Genomic DNA, 23,034 nt, shown 5'->3' on the forward strand with positions numbered 1-23,034 from the left:
TGGTGCCCCTGGCTTGAGCAAGTCACTTGTCACTCTGGTTGGGGTCACGAGTGAGGATACCTTACTTACGTTTATGCCTTGCGGCCTGAGCAATTCTCGGTGCGCCCGACTCAGCAGGCATCCAGATAAACAAACATCACGTGCAGCGGCGCCGAGAGCCACAAACGGCGCTAAGCCATCGGCGTCGTCCGAACTTCGGTACGGCGTATGACTGAACCAACCAAGCTGACGACGCTGCCGTGCCGAGATACCGTCCTATTCGCCGACACCGAGAAGTCGTTCAGAGTCACGAGATAAAACCATGCAATGCGTGCATACCTACTGTATGCGGCCGTTATCTCGCCCACGTTCCTCGTTTCTTGGTTAACCGAACGAGACTCTGGCGAGACAGATTGTGAGGCTTGAGCAACGGGGAGGAAATCTGTTGTTGCTTCTTCCGGCGAACATTCGAAGGGGCCTCAAATTTTACATTTAAGCCTATCCCTTGTGTCAGCACGCCAGTTTTGAGGCCGTCGCGAAACGATCAGCCTAGGTTGCAGATCCTCGCGTAAAGACAGCCATTGGCGTCGTACGGGTACGCTACGAATGCGGAAGCATGTCATGGCGAACGAACACAAGGGAGCGCACCTGCATTAGCTGTTGCCTTACGAGGCCAAGCTCCACCTCTCCCACTCGGCGGCTCGCATTCGGTCGCGGCGTCACATCAATGGGGTAAACCGTGTCCAGCAGACCGGCCCTTGTGTGGGTCTGCTATCGACCGGCAACCCGGCCAAGTCGGCAAGCGGCCACTTGGGGCACAGCATTCTTAGACCAGGCGTCGTGAATCCATGCCGACCAAGCGGTCGTCAGCAGGAAGCCAAGAAGATAACGCCGTGTAGCCGTATCCAGCAATGACGAACCCTTCAAGAGCATTTAAGGACGGGTGCCCCCGCGGTCTGGACGGGTCTATCATTGCATTGTACAACCAATTCATCATTCAATCTTCAATTGAACCATCCAACCATTGAAGAAATCTACGTCCAAACAAACAAACAAGAAGAATCGTCAAAAGACACCAATCTCTTACATCATGTCTTCCCTCAACACCCCCAACTTCGACGCTCCTCGTCCCAAGAGCAGCCGCGCCGGCTCAGACGCAAGCTCCATCTCCGCAGACTCGGACACCTTCACCCACAGAAGGGCAGTCTCAACAGACTGCCCGCGCCCCTCGAAGCGCAAGTCCTCCCACTCCCAGACCGTCAACGTCTACACTCACTGCGGGCGCCACAGCTCGCAGTTCCTGTTCGGCGGCCGCTCCCTCACGGACATGGCCCGCAGCGTCTTCAAGAAGGACTAGGTTGTCATTGGGTTGAAGTGTTTGATATTTCGAGAGGGAAGCCCGAAACACCCATCAGAGGCGCTTCCAGAAATCGAGATTAAAACAATGATACCGAAAACAACACGAAGACACTGTCGGCAGCAATCCACCGTCCCTTCGCCGTCGCCGTACGCGATCGGACCGCGAGAGCCCCGCCAAGAAATCGGCGAGACCGGTGGAGCCCCACAAGGCTCGAGGAACCGGCACGCGGCTTCCGATGCCAAGCGGGAAACCGCAAAATTCGGCCTCCGATCCCCAGTCCTCATCCCCCCCTGCTATCCATGTCTTCCCTCTTTCTGTGTGCTCCATTGCCTACTGCAAGAACAAAAGTCCGCAGAGTGAAAGATAGATGCCGCAGGCTGAGATGAGGGGGAAAGGGGGAAGAATAGCCGACTCGTGCATGCAACGCCAAGAGCCAACACAGGAGACCCATTGGGAAAATTGCATTCATCGTTGCGCCCCGACCTCCCACACAGTCCACACTGGCCTCCGCGGTCACGTCACGCAAGACGAGACTTGGGGTCAATGGCCGGCCCACTCTACACTCCACAAGGGCATCATAGTCCGCGTACCCAATTCCTTTGGTTAAACCTCTCACATCTCCATTCCGGTGTCTTGGCAAAGTTCGCGCCAACGAGTAGCAGGAAGAGCTTGAATTGTGCCAAGTGAAAACCGTTGAATCGAACCGGGGGTCCTCAAAACAGGTCACCAATCACACGATGGCGTCGTCAACCTCTTCCGTCGTTTCGCAATTGGACCTTTCATCACTTTACGGATACTCGCACAATAGCAGCCTCCTCCTTCTCCCTCTCCTTGCGAGTGACCCATCAACTTGTCAACTTGTCCGGGGTTGGGGTGCTTGACGCCGCCGCCCTACTGCGGAGAAAGGAACCAAGACGAAAACCAGACGGGCCCAAGAGCGTGACATCGCTCCGGTCAACGTCCGTCCATGTCGTTCATTGCTTTTTTCTATCTCGGCCTGCATCATGCATGCGGATACGATTTGCTCTTACTTGAGCCAAGAACGACGTCCCGCCCACGTTTTCGTTTGTCTTGCTTCGTCATTTGACGGAGAAAGGCGGACAAAGCCATGGCCGCAAATCCGGGGTTTCGCGAAGGAATGGATGTCATCGGAAAAGGGGAGAGGAATATTCGGCACAGTTTACTGCCAGAGTTTCTAAGAACATGACTCTCGTGTGTGCGCGGATTCCGTGGACATAAGCACCGGTGCTCGAAAGGCGTTTATGGATTGATACCATGGAGTCAAATTTTACAGATTAGAATACAACGTTTTACATTGAACTTTTTGGATCATTGCTCTTATCTTTCTGGACCCTGTGCTTCGTCCACGCCGAGAAGCGTAAACCCTGTCATGCTTTGATTGTATTTTGTGATATCTGTACGCGTACGCTGTATCCGTACACATCTACATACGCTTCCATTGCAACAAGCCGTTTTTTTCCGTATCTGTATGACCGCTCATATGCACAATATGTATGCTCACCAGCCTCCCTCCAATGTTGTTTCCCACATCTTTACTCAATATGCAAATCCATACGTAAAAACACCCCTCGTAAACGCCAATTGAGCCAAAATTCCGTCTCCGTGAGATCCACATCATTAACCACCCAGCCCCGAGTATACAGGATTAAACGAAACAATCCACACGCACCCCAAATCTTGTTTCTTCCTCCACATCTCTAAATCTCGCCTACCCTTCTGACCCAAAGATCAGGTTGCCCCAAGGCTCTAGCGTATCTAGCCAGAATCGGTTCATCCTGCCTGTCCCCCGCCTTGATTTCCTCACGGTGACACGGCATTGAGCATAACCCTCGAGTTCTCCAACAAGTTCCTCTGGCCGGGCACGTTTTGCGTATACCGCGAGTTGAACTTCATCACCTTCTTGGCGGCGCGGTACGTGACGTCGTCGACCCTCAACGGCTCCGCCACGACGTTCCACGCGATGCCCTCGGTGCACGGCGGCGTCGTGAGGGACCCGTCGTACTGGTAGACGTCCGATCGCTCCAGGTGGCGCTTCAGCTCGCCAAAGTTGAGGCTGTTCGTCTCGGCGTGCGAGCCCGGCTCCTCGACCTCGTCGAGGTAGGCAAAGACGTTGGCGAGCAAGGGCGAGGGAGCGCGGTTGTCGACTTCAATGAGGAACCCCACGACGGAGTTGCTGGGGCCTGTGGAGTCTATGGGGGAGAAGAAACAGTTGGTCAGTCTTTTATCCTACTTCGTACTCCACCCTTGCAATCCACACGCCCCATCTCGATACAGGAAACAAGATATCGTAAAAGCAAATTCGTACGGAGTACAGGTAGGTCTTCTTGACTCGTAGCTTTTAACGAGAACAAGGACCATGGAAAAACTTGGAAGGGGCAGAAGGGGGGAAGACTCACTCTTCAACTGCTGCTCATCGGCCTCAAAGACAAAATGTACCTCCATGGGGAAGTACTCGCTATCAACCCTATGTTCACTAGGCGTGTGGAAATGGAACTGCCTTAGGTGAAATTTGCGCCCACGCCTCATCAGCGTGCCGTTCTCAGCCACGACCTCGAGCGTGCTGCCCAAATTCTCAAACGCAGCGCCGTGAGGCAAGTCAGGCACGTCGAAATTCAAGCTCGTGCCGGGGACGAGCGTCGCCGAGGTGTCATTGAGGTTGATGGGGCTCTGCCACGCACCCGTGGCGCATTTGGAAGACTGGTTGTTGTGGCCGTGCCAGTTGAGGGGACCCGTGAGGTCATCGTAGCCAAACTTTGCGACCTCGACCAGGCCGTCCTCGCCGCGGACCGCGATGCCGCCGTGGCTCCGGCGGTAGAGCGATGTGCGGTGGTGGCAGATGGCCGAGGCCAGGGTCACGAGGGGGAGGAGGAGAAGGGAAGACTTCATGGTTTTGGTGTATTGGTGTAAGTCGGAACCAGGGCAGGGTTGGATATGGATTCTTGAAATATAAGCAGTATTAAAGTTTTCCTCGGAGAGGCAGAGAGAAAGGGAATGGGCTCAAGTTTGGTGAATAGCAAGCCCCGGGAGGAAGGGGGACGGAGGACCTCTTTATCCTACCTTTCGGTCTTCCGGGAGACAGATCTTGACAGATCCTTCAGGAGGTGCCCGCTCCAGTCCGGGGCAAAGATAGGACCCAGGAGCAGGAGGCACGCCCCCAAACAGACGCCGCCACCTCACGAGGTTGGGCATGACAAACAGCACACTCACTGCGGCCAAGGAGTTCGCCTCCACACAATACTTTGGCCTGCATAGCTTGATTTCTTGGTGGTGCTTGGTTCCTTGGGTTAAGCAATGGCCAGTCCAGTCTACTCCGCGACTCCACCAAAGAGGGAAGAAAGAAGTCCCCACGCCCGTCTGACTGGGGTGTGTGGGTGTGTGTAAGGGTTGGCGAGAGTAGGAAAGGAGAGTCAGATTCTGGGACCCCGTCAGATGAAGATCCTCCAAGAGCCCACAGGAGCCAGGTTCACTGAAAGGCGCCAAGACAACAATACGCGCGCATGATGGGAAAAAGGGACGGCAGCATGCGGATGGGGAGGCAAGGCGACAAAGAGGAACTACGACAACCAGCGGAAACTTTGGGTACATACTCAGGACACTTGCATAGCGGAGAAATGCGGCGACTGACGGATTCTCAACTTCCAAGACATCAAATGAATACGAACATGGGTTCTCATTGGCAAAAAAGTGGTTGACAATCAAAAGCCGCCCAGGCTCGGTTGCTGTAAATCTCTCGCTTCGTGTAAATTTCGTGCTGCTTAACGCCAAGAGCCTTTCTTCCCATTCGAAAGCACTTTATGTTGTAAAACTTCCGTCAACTACCTAGGCTTTGAAAGAAAGAAACAGGATAGGATACATAGTGAGCCAAAAGGGCACAAAGCATAGCCGCGGTACTTCAAAATCTCGGTGTTGCTGACCGTGGCGGAGGGAGCCCTAGGCCGGACGGAGAATATGGCACAGCCGAAATCTCACGCCCACTCCTATCAATAGTGCTCACCTCTAAAGCGTCAACCGCGACCACATGGAAACCTGCGCCAAATTGCTTCGAAATCAAGGTTTGCCGCGAGGCAGTCGAGAAACCAAAGAGGTGGGAGGTCACAAGGATGATCTAAGGTTCCTTCGCTCCAGGTTCTCAAGAACCGTTAAGTCCTGCCATAGATGATGGAGCCTCGCGTAATAAGGCGTGTACCACCAATGCGATGCCATCTACAGGGGAATTTAACTCTCAGTCCAAGCTTCCAATAAGCGCGATCTAGCATAATAAATCACACTTCAGCATCAGCCTCCACCATTCGGCCAGGGATTTATGGCGCTTATCCCTGAAGTACAGATGTTGTGAGCTTGTGACGAGTTTACAAGCCACGGATCAGTCAGCCGCCAAATTATCGACATCGTCGGGTAATTTTGTTTATGCTTGTGTCTCCCGTGTAACGAGCGATTCATGTACTGGATGACACTGGAAAACGGGGCATACTCTGGTTGTGGCAGCTCCTCCGGCATGGCAGAGACGGCGGCAATCGACATTACGTTTGTTCTTGCCCAATGCTGTGAGACCTCAATTATTACCGGCCTAGGGTCCTGTATGTCGAGCTCGGCAAAAAAGGTCCAGACCACGCAAGCGTGTTTATTGTGCTGTAGCTTTCTCTCAGATTTCACGGTGCTGAACGTCCTCTTCCCAATAGCCGACGCGACCGGGAAATTCTCGAGCGCCGCATCATCAATCCGGGGCGGGGAGTGAAGCGGGCTGGTAGTCCTGGGGAAAGCTGGGGGTCATGTCCATTATAAGTTAGTTGGTACAAAAAACCGTTCGATGATCGTCACTGTACGTTGCGATCCCCGGTGAGACATTTCTTCCCCCCCGGTCGGCTTCTAGTTCCATGAGGGGGTTTGGGGTTTTGCCATTTGGTTGGCATGTTCGCATTCTTAGTGACTTGGTCTGGTCTTTTAGACTTTCGAGGTTAATCCAACGTCGATCGGAACATGGCCGAAGCTGGTGGGGATTGAAGATGGAGATCGTTTCCCTTCAATCAGTCCTGCTGGGCAATAAAAGTCGTACTTACCCCTTGACTTTACTTTACCTCTCTGATTACTGGTTCAGAGTTCCACTGGGACCAAATCTCAAGGTGCAACTGGATAAGGCTTCCCCTCCTCTGTTCTCTTGGCGTCGATGTCATTGTAGAGCTATCCTTGCAAATATCCCAGTCGTGAACGGATAAGCATGGCCAAGTACACATTGATGCCCTAGCCATTAGCGACGATGAGAGTTGTGTTGAGCTTCTTCGTGCAAGGCCTGTTCCGGAGCGCGTATTGCGTCTTTCGGTTCCTCTGTCATCTCGTCGCTGGTGAAGTCCAGGCTGAGGTGCGGTTGTCACCAAACATCCGTCATACAACACCCTGAAGAGTGCACTTTCCAAGAGGAAGAATTGTACAGACTGTTTAGTCTTCGGCCTGGATCTCTGGCCTTCCGACCAAGGAAATGTGATGCTTTGAGGCTTACATGGACTGGCCGAGCTGTTTGTGATACAGAGAGCTTTACCCGTTCATAAACCACTCGCCCGGGTTGTGTTAGAGCTCCTACTCGCAACCTCGGATATGGTCCCTTGCGCTCTCGCTTGTCATACAACAGCCTTCCGGCCCAGGTACATCACGCTCCAGTGTATACCGCGGCTTAGTGTCGACCCTCCACTAGAAAGACAGAACAGTTGCTCTTAAGAGGCTTCTAGCACACCTTCAAGTGTCGAACCCTCCATCGTCGCTCGTTCATGAAATGGTCCAGTCTAGAGGTCACAGTACATCAAGCTTGAGGCTTTGCATATTCTACAGTATTCCGAATTTGATGACTCGGAATTGAAGTCAGTCGACACATCTTGGTACTCTTGGACGGAGAAAAGTGTCTAGTTCTCAAGGTGCTCTCGGGCCGGTGACGAGTCCTCTTGTTCTTTCGCGGATGAGATCGAACCGAATAAGACATAACTCGACGACCAACATGCCAGCCCAAGACTCTCGCGTGTTCGCGAGCGCGACTCACAACTGGCGCTGGGCTCGATGAGATGTACCGTTTCCCTAACTATCAGACATCATTGTTGGTTTATTAAGACTAGCATTGCATCATAAACACCTCACAAGTGAGATATCTATACCCCGAGGCTTCACCTCTCCTCGGGCATGATGATTTCCAACGCAAATGCCCATTCCAATCTCTCCTAGGACCATGCCCTCACATCCGTGAAGATAGGTATCACCAAGTAGTCAGGCAAACTTGTGCCATCGGCCACCCGCCTACCCGAAGTCCACAAATATTCCCGCAATCGACCATCAGACAGGATCGGCCACTGATCCGCCGGCCATGCTATAACATGACAACGGGATACGAAGCCTGCAATGATAGATCCGTACATCACTTATCGCCCGTCCCGGGCCCCAGCATGAGGCTCAGAGCGTAGTTACGAAAACTTCTGGCCGTCGTCTCGTTGCTCGCTTCCGCTTCCAAATCCTTCCCGCTGCTGTGTCCCATGCGCACTAGCAGTGATGATAATCCTGCCGAGACCTCAAGAAATTCATCTCGAAACTCCTCCAAGTGAACATGAGAAAAAAGTACTTTGAGAAATGACGTCCAGCTGCCAAAATTCAGTTATTCAAAGCGGATGGTAAAAAGCTTACACTTAGTTGCCCTTGTAATAGCATCAAGGTCCTCAGTAGTAGAAGTCACCCCGATAGCGTTTACTAAAAGCCTCGAGTTTTAGGTTCTCCTTTTGGATGTCCGGGTTCTTCTGCGAAGGTCTCGATCCTTCAGGACCGACCTAGATCGGTTCCAGCTGTCAAGAGACATCACACGCTACGATGTACGCAGGATAGGGCAACAAGACGCCAGAACTTTTGCTGTATATCCCATCATGTATTCTCGTATCGTCAATCTAGTACATTGAGGCTATTGAGAGATAGCATTGAACCTGCACGCAGCCCAACACAAATCAATATCGCTGAGACTTTTGCCCAAGTGTTAAAGATCCAAAGAAGCAAAAGAGTTCGCCCCCCCCCCCGGTGCTGAACTGGGGGCTACATCTCCTGGCGCACACGACGGGAAAATCTAACTCGAACTCGTAGCCTGTCGTCGAGTAGGCTGGTTGCCGAAAGTTGTTGGCCATTAACCACTCCACCACTCACGCCATAGTTTGACCTGACCCCCGACCTAGAAGGCGCCTGCTATGCTGGTGACAGAAATTAAATTGGAGGGGAATATGAAGGCTTGTTGTCTATTCAGGTGGGCGGGTCAATGATCAGATGGAATGACATCCTGAGGTATCCGTCCGGACGTCACCTGCCTCATGAGGTCCGTCTTCGTGTACCAAGTACACTACGTGTTAGAGAAGCGTACCGGTTAGCGAGAACCCGCATTCACATCAGAATATGAGGAAACACGCTCACATGACATTGGACTGGTCTTAACTCCAAGACATCGAATATTCCCTGTTCACCTCCATCACCCCTATACTGGCAACAAGAAGCATAATGAAGGAGCTCCAATCCCTTCGTCTACCACCAGTCGGGCTTTTAGGAGAACACGAACAAGAGAATCACTATAACTCACCTACGTAGAGAGAACCACAAGGATATCTAGCGTTGCGGGAAAGAGCCGCACTGAAACGTCACCGCCATAACTCTTCTTCGACCCCCCCTTCCTTCTAACCATGACAATCCCCTCCTTCCTCTTTTTGCGAGTTACTCCCCTTTCATGCTTCTTGCCAGCTTTGGAAACATACGTACGTCAGATGTGCGTGTCCTTGGGCGAAGGAAAAAGGCAGCAAATCAAACCCCATGAACTCAAACCAACGCTGCGGCTTCCTAAAGATGAATAGGAAACTTGCAGCGTCTCTTCCATAGCACAAAAATATACTGAGCAGACGACACGGGCTCCATGGATTCGGTTCACGAGGGAATGCAGGTTCTTCCCGGAGACTTCAATGTTCTGGTAGGTACAAGGTAGGTTGTGGTAGGGAGCAAACGTTGGAGCCAGTTGTGACTTGAGCGTTCTACTGGCCATGTCATGGTGTTGTACAGCATATACACCGCTTTTTCTTGAACAAAACCTTTGGAATTCGTTCAATCCTGAATTCGGACGGATGAAGGACACTAGCAGTTGGTCAAGAATCAGACTGTCCCATGGTAAATACGGCAAGGCAGATTAGGTGACTCTAAGGTCTCCGAATATCTACGCACTCGATGCCTCGCTAACACGAGGTGAATGTCGTACCTACCAAGGTCAAACTAATACTACCTGTACCAGCCGCCGGAGACTACACGCCACCGGCCTGCCTTCCTCAATTGGACCAGAGACACACCACGGCCTCGGGCCCGATGGTGGAGATATCTCGGAAGCCAGATGGCCGATACTCGTGCAACCCACTCACGTGCCAGCCCATCAGACGACACGATCTCCTTCGGGGACCCGGACCAAACATCCCAATGCCCGGGAAAGATCGCGTGAATCTAGCACAACATCGGCAAGCCAGGGGGAGAGGCGGAGGAGGAAAGGGGGAAAGGGCGAAACATTTCCTCATCCATCGCACAGCGTCCCGCAAGCCATGTGCGACGCCGCATCCCGCCCATTGGGTCGGGCGGTGACACTTACCCTCTCTCCCTCTTAGCCGCAAGTAAGAAAGAGTTCAGCGAGAACTAGCCATAGTACTGTTGCTTCCGTGGAACAATCTCGGAGAGGGCTGAAGAGGGAAGCGTGTCAGTCTTCCGCAGCAGGTTCCGCGCCGGACCCGACGTTGAACGACCGGTCACTCCGCTCGTTCATATGGGAAAAGCCCTTGGTATTGTTGATACTGTTGCACGGCGTGCTACACCACTGCAGGTGACCGCGTACGGGAGTGGACCGAAGGGCCCGTCTTTCGCGGCCGTCTGGAGTATGCCAGCCACTACCCGGCTTGGCTCGGAACAGTGATGGTGGCCGGAGTGAACATGGAGGCCCCGAAAACAGGGGTGTGGGTACGGCTACGGATACAAACTTCATGAGGAGGACGGGCGGCGATGCTCCATCTGCACAGCAACGCTGCGAAGTGAATGCCTTCGTTGAGTCTCGTTTGGTAACTTGGCCAGAAAGGTCGCTTCGGTAGTGGAAGCAGTCGGTATGTATAGCCATGGTGTCGTTTCGCTCACGAATGGTCAGTTGACGGCCATAAGCGGGGAATAATTGACCTCTTAAGGCTCCATATGTCCAGGAATGGCTTCCGTTCACAAGGGTAAAGGTGAGGACTTCCAGGTTGGAACTAAACATGAGCCATATCCAGTGGGTTCGGTGAAGTCCAATTGCCTAGAACGGCAGGCCATTTGACTGGGATACCTGTCTTCTTGGCCTTTGAGGAAACCGGCCGCCTCGAGATGCTGTGCTATTGGGGGCCAACTCATTGCAGTGGCTGGAGCGCGCGGCCGGTCTGCCCTGGGCCTGACGATTTATTGAAATGCTTTAATTGGCATCACCTTTGATCATTTCTCCGATGACTGTGGCTTAAACGAGCACACAATTAGTTACTGAGCCTCGCTAATCGCTCGCGGAAGACGTCGAGGCCTCCCGGCCTCGGCAGGATACACTGATTGATGAGAGGCATGGAATTGATGAGTGCGGGGATGGAGGTTTGGTTCCGTTCATCTCACCGCAACTGATCCGTGATCCATCATCAAGGATGGGGCGTCCCCGTCAGACTTCAGTGGACAAACTCGGGGTCATGCCCGGTCTTGGCCACACCATTCGCAAGCACCCTCGGGGCCTTGGGATCGTACCCACGGGTGGAGGAGAATGGGTCCTGCAAGATATCACCGATGGGCCGGCCAGTGTGGCCTCATCGGGAGTGCTTCGCGCCATTGCCTTTTGACCTGCATCGTCTGCATCGCTTGCAGCGCTCGTGGTGCGCCGTCTGCTGCAGCTAGAACTTGATCGAAGCACTTGCGTTGCCTTTTTCACGATGAATTGGCTCTGCGATTCGTCGCCGTTGTCGCACGGGGCCCGCCAGAACGGACGAGAAAATAGAGACGGACTGTCTCTGGTAAAATGATCGTCGCCCGTCATCCTGCCGCTAGACTATACGGGCGATGGCGTTGTGGATAGTCGCGCTGCCGACTAGAACACGACGCCAGGAACCCACAACTCTTGATCGTGGGGCGACAGAAGATGCTGTGCAAGTGAGTCCCTCAGTCCTTGACTCCTTCGACTGTCGAGAGCCACTTATTTCGCTCCATGGCCGAGAGCGGGCCTCCTGATCTGGCACTGTCGTTCGTGGCTTGCTTGCGCCAGTCTGTGGGCGAGAACGGGGGCCGCGCAAGTGGTGAGGCCATCGGCGAAAAGTCTCGATAATTTCCACTTCCCGCCATGGGGAAAACGTTGGCCAAACACCCCATGTTCGAGATTTCTGAAGCATAGGCTTTTGCTGTGTTCTGAGAGACCGCCTGCGATTTCATCTTTGCAGACAATTGCGAAGCGAGGGAGCAAACTTGGAATCTCCGGGCTGTTCTGCATAACAGTAATTGTAGTATAGGCCATCGAGAATACGCCATGGCGACTTTCATGGATCAGACCCTGAATATCCCACTGCTTGCTTGTTGCGTGTGTGCGTGTGCAGTGTGTTGGCAGGGCAGGGTCACAACTGGCAGCCAAGCAACCCCCCCCCCCCCCCCCAGAACGCTGTTGATGGCCGCTCTCCAACCCCGAAGCGATCACTACCAAGTCGGTCCGGGGCCAAGAAGATCATGATAGGACAATCTCCACAGAATGCTTCTGATCTTCAGCGGTGCTGCCAGGACATCCGCAGGAATCATGGATTTGACCTTGGAGGAGGCGTTGAGTTGTTGTTCCTCCTGCAGTCTAATACAAGGTTGATCCAGACAGAAGACTGAGCAGTGAGATGGACTGCCCTGCTCTTCACATACTGACACTGACTGTTGGGAAGAGCTTGCCGTGCTTGCGTTGATAGCACATCGTATTGCGTTGTGCTGCCAGATCCATCTTCCAGATCCAGCGATCCAGGGACACAATCGCACGAATTAACACAGGCTTGACGGGTCTGTGCCGTAAGACTGTTTGAATCCTGAGAGAACAACTCCTCTGAATCGCGCTGCTGCTTTTAAAAAAGGGTCGCGCGCGTTGGTGTGGTCGATTCCCCGCAAGGCCTGAGAGCACGCAGCAGGACAAGCGCATGTGAAGCTGCAGCGTTGCAGTGGACGGGATCCGGGCTGAACCAATAATGGCTCGCCATTGCTCCCCCGCACTGCATCAGAAGAAATGATGGATTGAAGCCATCCCAGTTGACCGAGATGAGGAAAAAGGAAGCACTCTCATGCAGCCCGTCGCGCCTCTGTGCTTGTTGTCATTGCCGGTGGCGGGTGGAACGGACGCGGTGGGCGCGCGACTGTCGAATAAGATACCACCGTATCAGCCCTTCGACGGATGGGCCGCATATCAATCTTGTAAATCGTGCTGGGCTGAAAGCTTGGGGGCCAGGTGAGATTGAAACAGCCGACAAAAGAAAAGACCCGTGGGCTCGATACCCGCATGGGCTAGTCCAGACGTTGAGCGCGCCCCCCAACCGAACAATTCGAGAACAACTCGGCCCTAGACGCAGGGAAGTTGCTAGAAGGGCATCACGAGCCTAGACACCCGATTGACGAGAGAGAGAGAAGGGTGGGACATGTGGTCCGTGGAAGCTCATTGCAATCTGCTTCGGCACGACGTTGAGCGGAAGGATAGGTAGTGAGAGCCCTCCATGGTCCTCCGGCTGGACAAGATTGAGTGCCGAGACACGGCTCAACAAGCAGCAAGACGGATGCCATGTTTTTCGCCGCCACTGGTACTCGGTGTAACAAAGTCTCTTGACAAGTATCAGATCGGAGGTTGGCATAGTCGAGGCTCGAGCCTACCCACGCAGGCTTGCGACCCTGCATTTGCTGGGCAATGCCGTCTCTCTAGATGTGGCCCGGCGTGACTGGCCCGATACGCTGCCGAAGACCGATATGCCCGCGTCATCGAGTAGTGAGGTCCCGAGAGGAGGCGGCGGCCCCGTTCGGTGATATCCTGCCAGATCGGGTCATACTCGCGGGAGAGAACAGCGAGTACTCCGTACCCTTGTGGCTTTGATAATGAACGTGTGTGCATCGAGATGGTTGTTGGAACGAGTCGAACGACCCGTCTAACTGATTGACGGCCCTCCAAACAGCCCAGGGGCCTGTGAATTGAGATAGACTCGCATTGCGGATGGAGTTTCTGTCAGTGCAGGATGCAGGTGAGCTTGTTTCTATGCCGGTGCGCAGCTTCGACCTAGCGTCGTGATCGGGTCCAACAGCAGAGAGAAGGTTCGGGTCTGCGAAAAGAGAAAAGATTTGGCGACGGGGATCCAGGCAGTCTGCCCATGAGATGTCGTGGACAGGGACTAGGGTGTGGTCGGAAATCTTTCACAATTCCTGCGGAGGCTTTGCTCCCGACCGACAAGCTGAAAGAACACCTCAATTCTGATTAAGGTAGTCCTGGTCTCCTGGAGAAAGATATTGCTGGAAGCTGCCGAAAGTCTGTCGATGATGATGAAAACTTGACGGGCCGCCTGAGCCTTTGGGCCGCCAAAGAATCCAAGACCGGACGAGCGAGACAACTGCAAGAGCCATGCATGTCTGGACTCTGTTGTGCCGTCTCTGCAGGCTCAGACAGAGACAATCCCTTTCCTCCAAGCTAAGGTGGTGGTTGCCGCAAGCGTTTCCATGCCCAAGTTAATTCTGCTGGCAAGGAGGCACCTGTCAATATCGAAATCACATACCGCGAGTGTTGAAGCATCGGCGTTTGGGACCGTCGTTTCAAGCAGACAGCGGCTCGTTTCCGTCGAGACGATCGTGTCACCCGTGATCAATCATCCGTCACCTGGCCTGGGCTTTGCCTCGCGCCTGTAGTAGGTGCGAGCCGTTGGCTCCGACGGCCTCCCTTTCAGACGTTCTCATCCAGGGTCATCGCCTGCGAAGCTTCTTGGTAATTGTCTTGGCCCTGGGTGAAGCTCAGTGCCAACCCACTAGGTACAGATGCTCGCAGCAATACTGATGCCAATCAGCGCCAGCAATAGGAGAGGCGGATGAGAAGCAACTGTGGCGGCGCGACCTAGGAAAGGCATGGTAGTTATCCGTCCGGCATACTGACTGAACTTGTAAACCCGAACGCTGGTCGTTTACTCAACTTCTCATCCACACTCCATCCTTGCCATTGTCCTGCAATTTTGTTCAATGCCGCTCAATGACCTCCAGTTGGACATGATCTGATCATACGGTCGACCAACCTTGACCTTGTGTGCTTACTTCAGCATCGAGAGATTGAGCGATGACATCGCGCGGGTGCTTGGATGCATCATCTGCGAACAGGTCGTTCGATCTTTACACATTGCAAAAGCCCAGCAAAGTAGCCCAGGACCACGGGCATGGGCGCGCATCATCCATGGTTATTAAGGGCTCCCTGGTTGAGCATGGCAAATCTCGGGATCAATGCGTAGATGGAATGGAAAAGCAACATGAGCTGCAAAAAACAGTTGTGCTCGGTGTACAGAGTACTCCGTACGGATACAAGAACTTCATGCTTCCCTCCAGCAGCCCCATTTGTTCTCGGATACACTTAGACAGCCAGCACCACCACAGGGCTGAAGTGGCTGTCAGGCATCTGGAGTTTGTGCGTAGCATAGAAAGAGTATTCGCAGTGAGAAGCAAATTGCTTGCGACGGGGCGTCTCCTTGTTCGTTATGCTGGCGGGTCCTGGCTTGTTTCGATAGTTGCTGACGGGAAACCTTCCCTTCATTTCCAAAGCATGAGCTTCTATCCGTACGAATAACCTACGATGCGGAGTACGGAAATTTAGCTGGAGCTGCCCGTTGGCGTTCCCCAGCCAGAGGCCTGCATCATCTCACCGCGATTCGAGCCGTATGCGTACTTTGGCCTGCTTTGTACTCGCACTTGTGCCGAATGAGTTGCATCTGATAATCTGCATCTGTATCCGTACGAAGTTGATCTCGTCTCGCTCGCATCTTCAAGCCACCTGCTAGATTGCTAGCATACGAGCACATCATATCTCATCGGCAGGGGCGCCGGAAAGTTGTAGGGGCCGCAACGCCGCCGCCATATCGCCGCGAAAAGCGATCATGGCCCGTTAGCAAGCATGCTAGTCTGTTAGCCTGTTAGCGTCGTTTCCACCTTACCCCCGCTGTCGTTGCTAACAAGAACCCGTCTGTAGCCTGTGAGAATCTCGTGTGTACGTGTCGTGCTCATCCTGCTTGTCGTCGCGGTCGATGGTGCTGTGTGTAGCTGTTGCCGCCACTTTCGGTACGAGAAGTACATGTACGAAGTGGGTCGCACATAGCGTCGCCCCTTTGCATGTAAGTGTTCGTGCATCCCACGTACAACATACCTCGAATGTCTCTCCATTGCCCGCCTCTTTCGTGCCACTGGCGACCCGTTGGTCGCTGGCCGACGACTTGTCTTGTGGACCCCTGACTGATCCCTCGCCGTGGACTAAATATAGTGTGTGAAAGCGAGCTAAGGCTCAAAGTCAAAGGAAGGTAAGGAAAACGAGTAGGCATGGAAGAATGAAGGAGTAAGGAAGGGAAGCTCAAGTGAGGTCATGAGCATTGCAATATCAACAAGCCCAGAGATCAGATCAGATCGAAGGCTGAGCTCTAGCCAACGTTATCAATGCTGTCAAGAGCGGCCGGTCGAATGAATCAATCAGGCAGGTCGGGGTGCAGCCTACTGAGCGTGGTCCTTACTATCCGTACGTGCGTGTGCGTTAATACTACATATGATGACTACTACGTACAGATAGTGTGTTGTGTATGTGAAGTCAACGGTCGATTACCTGAGCGGCCCCGAGAGTGTATCTCCTGCAGGCTGCGCGTAAGACAAAATCATACGGCATAGGTATCTACCTTCTTTCTGCAAGGCGTTGAGGTTCGGATATAAATCGCATCTTCCGGGTTTGCTGGTATGGTGCTGCTGATGTCGGCGCCAAGCTGCGGAGTCCATCACGAACGGCTTCTTTCCCCATCTCACATCTCCCTGTCGGTGACCACCCGGACGTCCAGGCATACCGGATGAAGTGCGGCGGCGGCAATAACTCCAGTAAGCTCCAGTCTCTCAGATGCCCGCATAATTCGTACGAATTGGCCTTGTCTCTTGGTCGTGGGGTGGGAGGCGGAGAGTGGACTGGGCAGGATGGTGAAGTGGCCCTGCAATTTTTTTCCCTGTCGAAAACAGGGGACGCCATCCCTTCCGATATGCAGGTAGCATTACCTCACCACTAGCAAGGCAAAGCCACCGTGGTGGGGTACTTTGTAAGTTGAATACGGAGAAGCGTTCCCTTCTGCCCCTTCGTATCCGCCGATTATCACACGTAACCGGTGACTGACGACTGCACCCGCGCCGCAGACTGCACTGCAGAAGGGGGAGAGACAGATCCAGAGACAAGATTGAGGCGAACCAAATGGTGATTGGCCGGCAGTGTTGGTGAGGCATGTTGTTGTACCGCCGTGGCGGTCTGTCGTCCAGTCCGCCGAGAGATGCATCGACAAGCTAGGTAGAATCTCCAGCTGGTGAATCCAGACGGCCCAGTAGAGTACGGAAGTGTCTAGTATACTACGTACATGCGTCCCTTTGTTGGATCTGCTGGTGAGTTGATGACATTGGTCGAGCCGAAGAATCTGCATTTCGTCCCATCGTGTAAGAGTCTGGAGCCTTGCTAGGTATGGGTTTGTGTGTGAGTGCGTACGTGTGCGTGAGTGTGCCTCGATCCCGAAGAACTGGCTCCTGCTGAATTTCAGCACTTGGGCACTTTGAGTAGCTTGTACATCCATACAATGCTGTCGTGTACTGAGCCTAAGGGTCCTCTGGCAAGGGAGGCTGAGGAGGCGTACGGCTACTGTGAAGACTCGGCAGCGTGAGGTCAGATAACCTAGCACGGGCGGGCTTTGGAGCGTGAACGTTGAGGGGGAGGGCTTCGAGAGCTGGACGTTTCGTTTCCGCCTCCTTGGACGTTTTCTGACGCGCGATGGATGGACGTTGCGCGTTGAACATGTCTCTGAGGCGGTGTTGCGTCTTTTGGTCTTGGGCCTTTGGATTAAGCTCAAGCATCCCATCTTTCTCATCTGACAGTGCCCGGACCTATGCCCGGTGTCGCATGGGAATGGCGGTTGCAGGTAACGGTGGTGTTCTCTGCATGCGCAGGAGTTGAGATGGTCATGTTGAGCGTGCTGTTATTTGTTGTGTACTGCGGTATTCGTGTGGGTGTTTGTGTGTGAGGTGGTTGTATCTGCAGCGCTCTTGCTTTTGCTCTCTGGCGATCCTCAAGCGCAAGAGGCAGGCTAAGGCTACCCGAGTACGGATACCTACGCAAGTCTTGGAGGGTAAGGTACCTAGGTATACGTACGGAGTACCTGCCTTTGGGTAGTGGCAGTGAATACCTAAGATAGGCACGGGCGTGGGATTGGTGCACCGGCACGGTAAGTGATAGAATGTTGTGGTTGTGTTTTTTGTTGTTTCCCGAATCCCCTGGGGCTTCCTCATTCGGGACACAGGACACACACAGGAAGGGCACTCTGAGCGCGGCGGGCATTTCCAGTCGCCCAGGAGCAAGGGGTCGTAGCGTGGTCGTGATTCGCCGCTTTTCGTTCACCCGCCCAATGACAGATTGCCAAAATTCTCCAAGCCGAAGGGACGTCTCTCACGTCCTTCCCATGAGACCAAGGGGACGCGTTCTGATCTTTCCTCTTTGGATTATTCTTGGTGAGGATTTGGGGGATCCGCCCTGTGTGCAGGTCCGATAGAGAAGGAAAAGAATAACAAGGGGGACGGTCCAGTCTCGCACAGGGCTATGGACAGTACGGAGTACTTTGTACAATGGTACATGGAAGGGGCTCTCTCCTGAACCTCTCATCAGCTATTTCACGGATACGTTGTTGGTCTGTCCTGTGATATCTCACCTATAAGAGCGTAAGGGCAAGAACGACTAATGAATTCCCCGTTGCGTATTCACAGTCTCCAGGCGTATGACATGAGTGCTCTATAGACCAAGCCAGACAGAATGCTAGAGATCTAGCTAGAGAAAGGCAGGCAACGAGCAAATACGCTGAAATGTTACTCAAGGCACGGATGGATAGGAGAGGAAAGTATTCGTACATAGAACCGCACTTGCAGGAGCAACTAAAATGGACCAGTCAGATACGATGGCGTTGGACCGGGGCACCCAGTCTGCCGCAGGAAAACACAGGGTACATGGGATCAAGGGTAGGGGACCTGCCTAGGATCAAGGCCCTGGTGAATTGTGCATTTACAAGCAAAGCACATGTATCTTTGCGCGCATAAAAGGGTGATACAGGTACTTTCGTGAGTACTGCGTATGGTCTCCGGGAAAGTGGAACTCCATCGTCGCCTGGCTCCAGCAGACCAATGCAGCACCATGGTCCATCGGTACGATACCAAAAACCTTCCCATTTGGCAATCTCCATTTCGACCCTTACGAAGTACCTTCCTGTGTACGCCTTCCCTTCCCACCCCGAGCCGCCATTTGCCTGAGAGAAACCTCCTTCTCCTCCTCTCCTCCTGGGAATTCCCTCTCACCACACCCGACTTGCTCTCTCTGTATCCCCTCAAAAAAACATCCCATCTCTTCTCTTCCCTTTCTTTCCCCCTTCTTCCTTCTATTCTTCCCCCCCTCCGCCGCCTCTCTGCCCCCAATTCCACCGTCTTTCCCCTAAATCCCAACCCACATCACCAACGTACCCCCTTTTCTCTCGCCAAAAACAATTTACGGAACTTCCAAGAGGTTGCCTGATTCTCAGGGTCCCCTTCCCGACTTGGATCCATCTTCTCTTCCCCCGTCTACTCGTTGCCCCCCCGAATCGCACTTTGCATCGTCCATTACTGCCGCCCTCTCTCCTTTCTACGTGTCGCCCATTCGTGCTTCCAAGAGCAAGGAGGAAAAGAAAGCAACCGAAAAAAAATACACAAGCACAAACCGCACCCTCTACACGCCTAACGACTGCAACTTCTTCTTTTTGTGACCCGAAATCTCGAAACATCCTCCATCTCAAACCCCGAATACAAGACGAGCTTCAGGTTTGCGTGGCTGACTCGTCACCACCTCGTCCTGTTCCCGAAGATTGCCTCGCTACAACTCCGAGCCGATACGAGTGCTTTACATCTCCATGTTCTCCGTCGACTGCTAGCTTTGAATCGAGTTGTCTCGGTGACACTTGATCTTGCCTCCCTTTGGTCGATTCCTCCATCGCCCGTAACGAGTGCTCTCCAACATTCTCTTCGCGGTAGAAGCGAAGCATCAACCATCCTTCTTTATTCTCAATACGACGAGACTCTCGCTGTAACCCCTGGCCGCAGGCGACCTTCGTTTCCACAATCGCTATCTGATTCCAACCACAACTTCCGTTCTGTCGGGAAAGAAGTCGGTCGTTTGACAGAATAACCATCATTCCATTTCCTGCCTTCGTATAAAAGAGAAAAAAAGGTTCGTTAAATCTGTATTTCTACTCTGATGGTTGCTCGCGGCCGTTTTCTTGTCGTGTCGTATGTTGGACAGTAGTGAGCCGTCCGCTGGCGCTGCTGAGGGCGTATTGCTGACGCCAAACTCGAATGGAAAGAGCCTTGCTAATTTGTCTGCCTCGTTCAGTATTCAGCACATCTGCCCAGCAAATTGCTCGCCTTGATTATTATCCGAGTTCGCCCTTCCTTGCAGTACGACAACCAAGCCGTACTTTGATTCCGAGCAACTTGCCCGACTATAAGGACCGGCGAAGGACTGCTTGTTCGCTACTTTCTGTTCTCGACGGCTGCTTGGAACATGGCCGCGCTGGTTCAAACGTACCCCCAGCAGACCACCACTGTTACCACTCTCCAGTCGAGACCCTCAGGCAACATGGTCCCGACACAAGCCCAGGCGAACCAGCAATACATGGCTGCTCAACAGTCGCAGAGGAACTTTTCGGGTTCTGCCGTGTATCGCGGCAGCAACGCCCCAATCCAGCCCTACGCTTTCACCAGCACCCCGAGCTTGAATACCAACAATCAGTGGCAACAGTATGGCAACGGATATCGCACGGCATCTTCACCTGCGGTACCAACGCAAGGCACGCGTCACGTTGGAAGCTCTTCAGTATCCAACGTTGGCTACAATCACGGCATGGGAACTAGCAAAGGAGGTTCGAGGGACGATTCGGGCATTCCTGCTGCTCGCACAAATTCACAGGCCCCGAGGCCCCAGTCAGCGTATTTGGCAGGCAACACGACACAGCAAATGACATTCGCTCAGACCGCTGGGACTAAGACGACGCCTGATAGGTACCGGCGCCCGGCTCTCCAGCAACAACAACAAACTCGCCAAACTAGCGCCCCGTCAGGCTCAGGCATGGCGACTGTTAGTCATTTGTACAATGATGAGCAAAAGAGCACGTCAGTGCGAGGTCGAAACCCGTCTTTCCAGAGCAGACCAAACAGTTATTATGGTGCGGTTGACGACATGCAATTAAGTCAACAACAAAGTGCGGAAGACGGCAAGCGACTCAGGCGGCGCAGCATGCACTCGCTTGATTCTGCCGATTATCCCAAGCCGCTAACCCCACAGGAATTCTCTCACCCGGAAGATTCCTCCCGTTCCGACCGCGTGCCAACTCCCAAAAACAGCGACAAGACACTTCGCATCGTCTCCAGTCTTGCACCTCCCGCCGACAACAACATGCATGTCCGCAATGGCAGCGCTGAAAGTCTTGCGTCGAGCCGCAGCAGCCATTCCAGACCATCTTCGGTAAGTTGTCACTCCCGGTTTTTGCGGTGTCGCTGGAGGCGCTCTGTCTCCGCCTCATCCCTTCATTCGATTGCCCAATCACGCACTGGCCCAGCCATCCTCAAAGTGTTCCATCGCTAACAAGGTTATTTCCACCAGTCTGCCAACCGCAGCGTACCCACCCCCACGGGCAACCCCTCTTCCTCTTCAACTCCTTCACACTTGGATGATGGCTTAACGAAGCAAGATTATCCCAAACTCGTGAATATTCCTCCACGAAGCTCATCGTCAGATGCGGCCAAGAGGCAGTCTACTCCCTCTCCTCTCTCCAAGCCGGTGACCATGGCGACCGACTCGAGTCCCCAAAAACCACCTTCCTCTCTGGGCAATGCTCCGCAACATGTCTTGTCTCAGAGCACGACTGCGTCCAACAGCAACAACGCTAGCAGCCCCGCAGCCCAACATTTGGCTGCGATTAATCAGAAAAGTACAAAATCCAAGAGCAAGACATCGCGATTGCGCAGAGCCTTTTCATTCGGTAGCGCGGCCGACTTCAAAAAGGCCGCCGGTCCCGAACCTACTATCGACGAAAATAGTGTATCCGATGCGACCAGATTGCACAAGGAGCCGACAGCGGCCGAAATCTACGATGCAGAACAGGCCGCCATCGCGAAGAAGCAGGAGGAAGGGGGCATCGGGAACAACATCTATGGCGGAAGGCTATTTTCCAGCTCGACGGATAACCTCTCCATTTCGTCCACCGCATCGTCTGCTTCAATCATGATCCGTAAGATGGGTCGTGGCATGAAGAAGAGCACTCGTAACCTCGTCGGTCTCTTCCGGCCAAAATCTGTCATTGGCGTCCCGGCAGCAGATGCGCTGGCCCCAGAAGCCAGCCAGGCTGCCGTGTCGATGGTCACGGTTGAAGCCGAGAGAGTCAACGTCAACGCTGATCCTCATGCACAGAACGGTGGTGGCACTGGCTTTCCTCATCTGGAACGTAACTCGTTGGATATTTCGAATACCCCTAGCATGGTTTCGGAACGTGCTGGAAGTTCAGGTGCCGATAGCGCAAGACGAAAGAGCATCGTCGATGGTGATAAGGAGCGTGCCGAAGCCCTTGCCGCTGTCAGGAAAGGCATCTTGAAGCACAACCGATCAGGCAGCCCTGCTCGCGACCCGCGCTCCAACTTTGAGTTGCCCGCGATCCCGAATGTCGCCGATTCTCCCATCTCAACCGCACCCAGCACGCCAAATGACGAGGCTCAGGGCCACAAGCGTTCGGGTTCCGTCGCCATCGGCAACGAAGACTACTTCATGACTGCCTTGAGGCTTCGCCAGGACACCAAGAGTGCCCCGGGAACGCCCTCGGGTTCCGCCAAGAGAAACGCAACTTTCTCGCCGAGGATTGTCTTCCACGACACTTGGCCCAGCGGCGAGTATGACCGCAGGGGCGAAATTGCTACTTGCAATCGCCTGACGCCGATGCTAGCCCAGCAGATCAAGGAGGAGCTCAACACATTCAAGATGGTACGTACTGATCTTGGGCACATTAGATGGATTCATTGCTAACTGTTAACAGGAAATGGAAGTTCACGAAAACTCCAAGATTTACACGCACTTCTTCTAACGACGGCTACGCCTACAAAACGGAATCTTCCCCCTTTTGCTTCTTGATGATGGGCAGCAACCCATTGATCATGTATTTGAACTACATTTACCATTCGACGGCGTTCAGGAACAGCATCGTACGGTGTCGGGGCGTTTACGATCGTCACTCGACAGCATTTTTCTTGTCTGACTGAGAAGCCTTGCCCGGCCGCCCTTTGTCGATTAATTCTTTTTTTTACTATTGTCACAATGGGCGGGAGGTATA

The 23,034-nt window shown here is 53.5% G+C and overlaps 6 protein-coding genes across 6 annotated transcripts; 2 read left to right on the forward strand and 4 right to left on the reverse strand.

Annotated features, from left to right (window-relative positions):
- Positions 1–1,069: 1,069 nt before the first annotated feature.
- Positions 1,070–1,336, forward strand: BDP55DRAFT_724046 (uncharacterized protein; the record flags this gene model as incomplete). The annotated part of the gene is made up of 2 exons (XM_060578832.1): positions 1,070–1,218; positions 1,270–1,336. The coding sequence occupies 2 exons, from the start codon at positions 1,070–1,072 to the stop codon at positions 1,334–1,336; spliced, it is 216 nt and encodes a 71-aa protein (XP_060435159.1).
- A 1,388-nt stretch (positions 1,337–2,724) lies between these two features.
- Positions 2,725–4,394, reverse strand: BDP55DRAFT_647150 (carbonic anhydrase). The gene is made up of 3 exons (XM_060573754.1): positions 3,757–4,394; positions 3,095–3,549; positions 2,725–2,964 (listed from the first exon to the last, which is right to left on the reverse strand). The coding sequence occupies exons 1-2, from the start codon at positions 4,244–4,246 to the stop codon at positions 3,161–3,163; spliced, it is 879 nt and encodes a 292-aa protein (XP_060435160.1). The 5' UTR covers positions 4,247–4,394; the 3' UTR covers positions 2,725–2,964; positions 3,095–3,160.
- On the reverse strand, positions 4,388–5,007 carry BDP55DRAFT_647152 (uncharacterized protein; the record flags this gene model as incomplete). Its single annotated transcript, XM_060573755.1, has 1 exon — positions 4,388–5,007. A coding segment is annotated over exon 1 (532 nt), but the record flags the coding sequence as incomplete, so codon positions are not given.
- Positions 5,008–11,390: 6,383 nt separating this feature from the next.
- Positions 11,391–12,015, reverse strand: BDP55DRAFT_265642 (uncharacterized protein). The gene has a single exon (XM_060566370.1). The coding sequence runs from the start codon at positions 11,921–11,923 to the stop codon at positions 11,549–11,551; it is 375 nt and encodes a 124-aa protein (XP_060435162.1). The 5' UTR covers positions 11,924–12,015; the 3' UTR covers positions 11,391–11,548.
- Positions 12,016–16,586: 4,571 nt separating this feature from the next.
- On the reverse strand, positions 16,587–17,884 carry BDP55DRAFT_647163 (uncharacterized protein). The gene is made up of 2 exons (XM_060573756.1): positions 16,796–17,884; positions 16,587–16,701 (listed from the first exon to the last, which is right to left on the reverse strand). Exons 1-2 carry the CDS (start codon positions 17,509–17,511, stop codon positions 16,668–16,670), a joined length of 750 nt encoding a protein of 249 aa, XP_060435163.1. The 5' UTR covers positions 17,512–17,884; the 3' UTR covers positions 16,587–16,667.
- A 2,335-nt stretch (positions 17,885–20,219) lies between these two features.
- BDP55DRAFT_724049 (uncharacterized protein) lies at positions 20,220–22,788 on the forward strand (the record flags this gene model as incomplete). Its single annotated transcript, XM_060578833.1, has 3 exons — positions 20,220–21,179; positions 21,318–22,688; positions 22,741–22,788. The coding sequence occupies 3 exons, from the start codon at positions 20,220–20,222 to the stop codon at positions 22,786–22,788; spliced, it is 2,379 nt and encodes a 792-aa protein (XP_060435164.1).
- Positions 22,789–23,034: the final 246 nt, after the last annotated feature.

Source organism: Colletotrichum godetiae (assembly GCF_030913485.1).
Source record: "Colletotrichum godetiae strain CBS 193.32 chromosome Unknown BDP55scaffold_4, whole genome shotgun sequence".
In the NCBI taxonomy this organism is placed as follows: domain Eukaryota; kingdom Fungi; phylum Ascomycota; class Sordariomycetes; order Glomerellales; family Glomerellaceae; genus Colletotrichum; species Colletotrichum godetiae.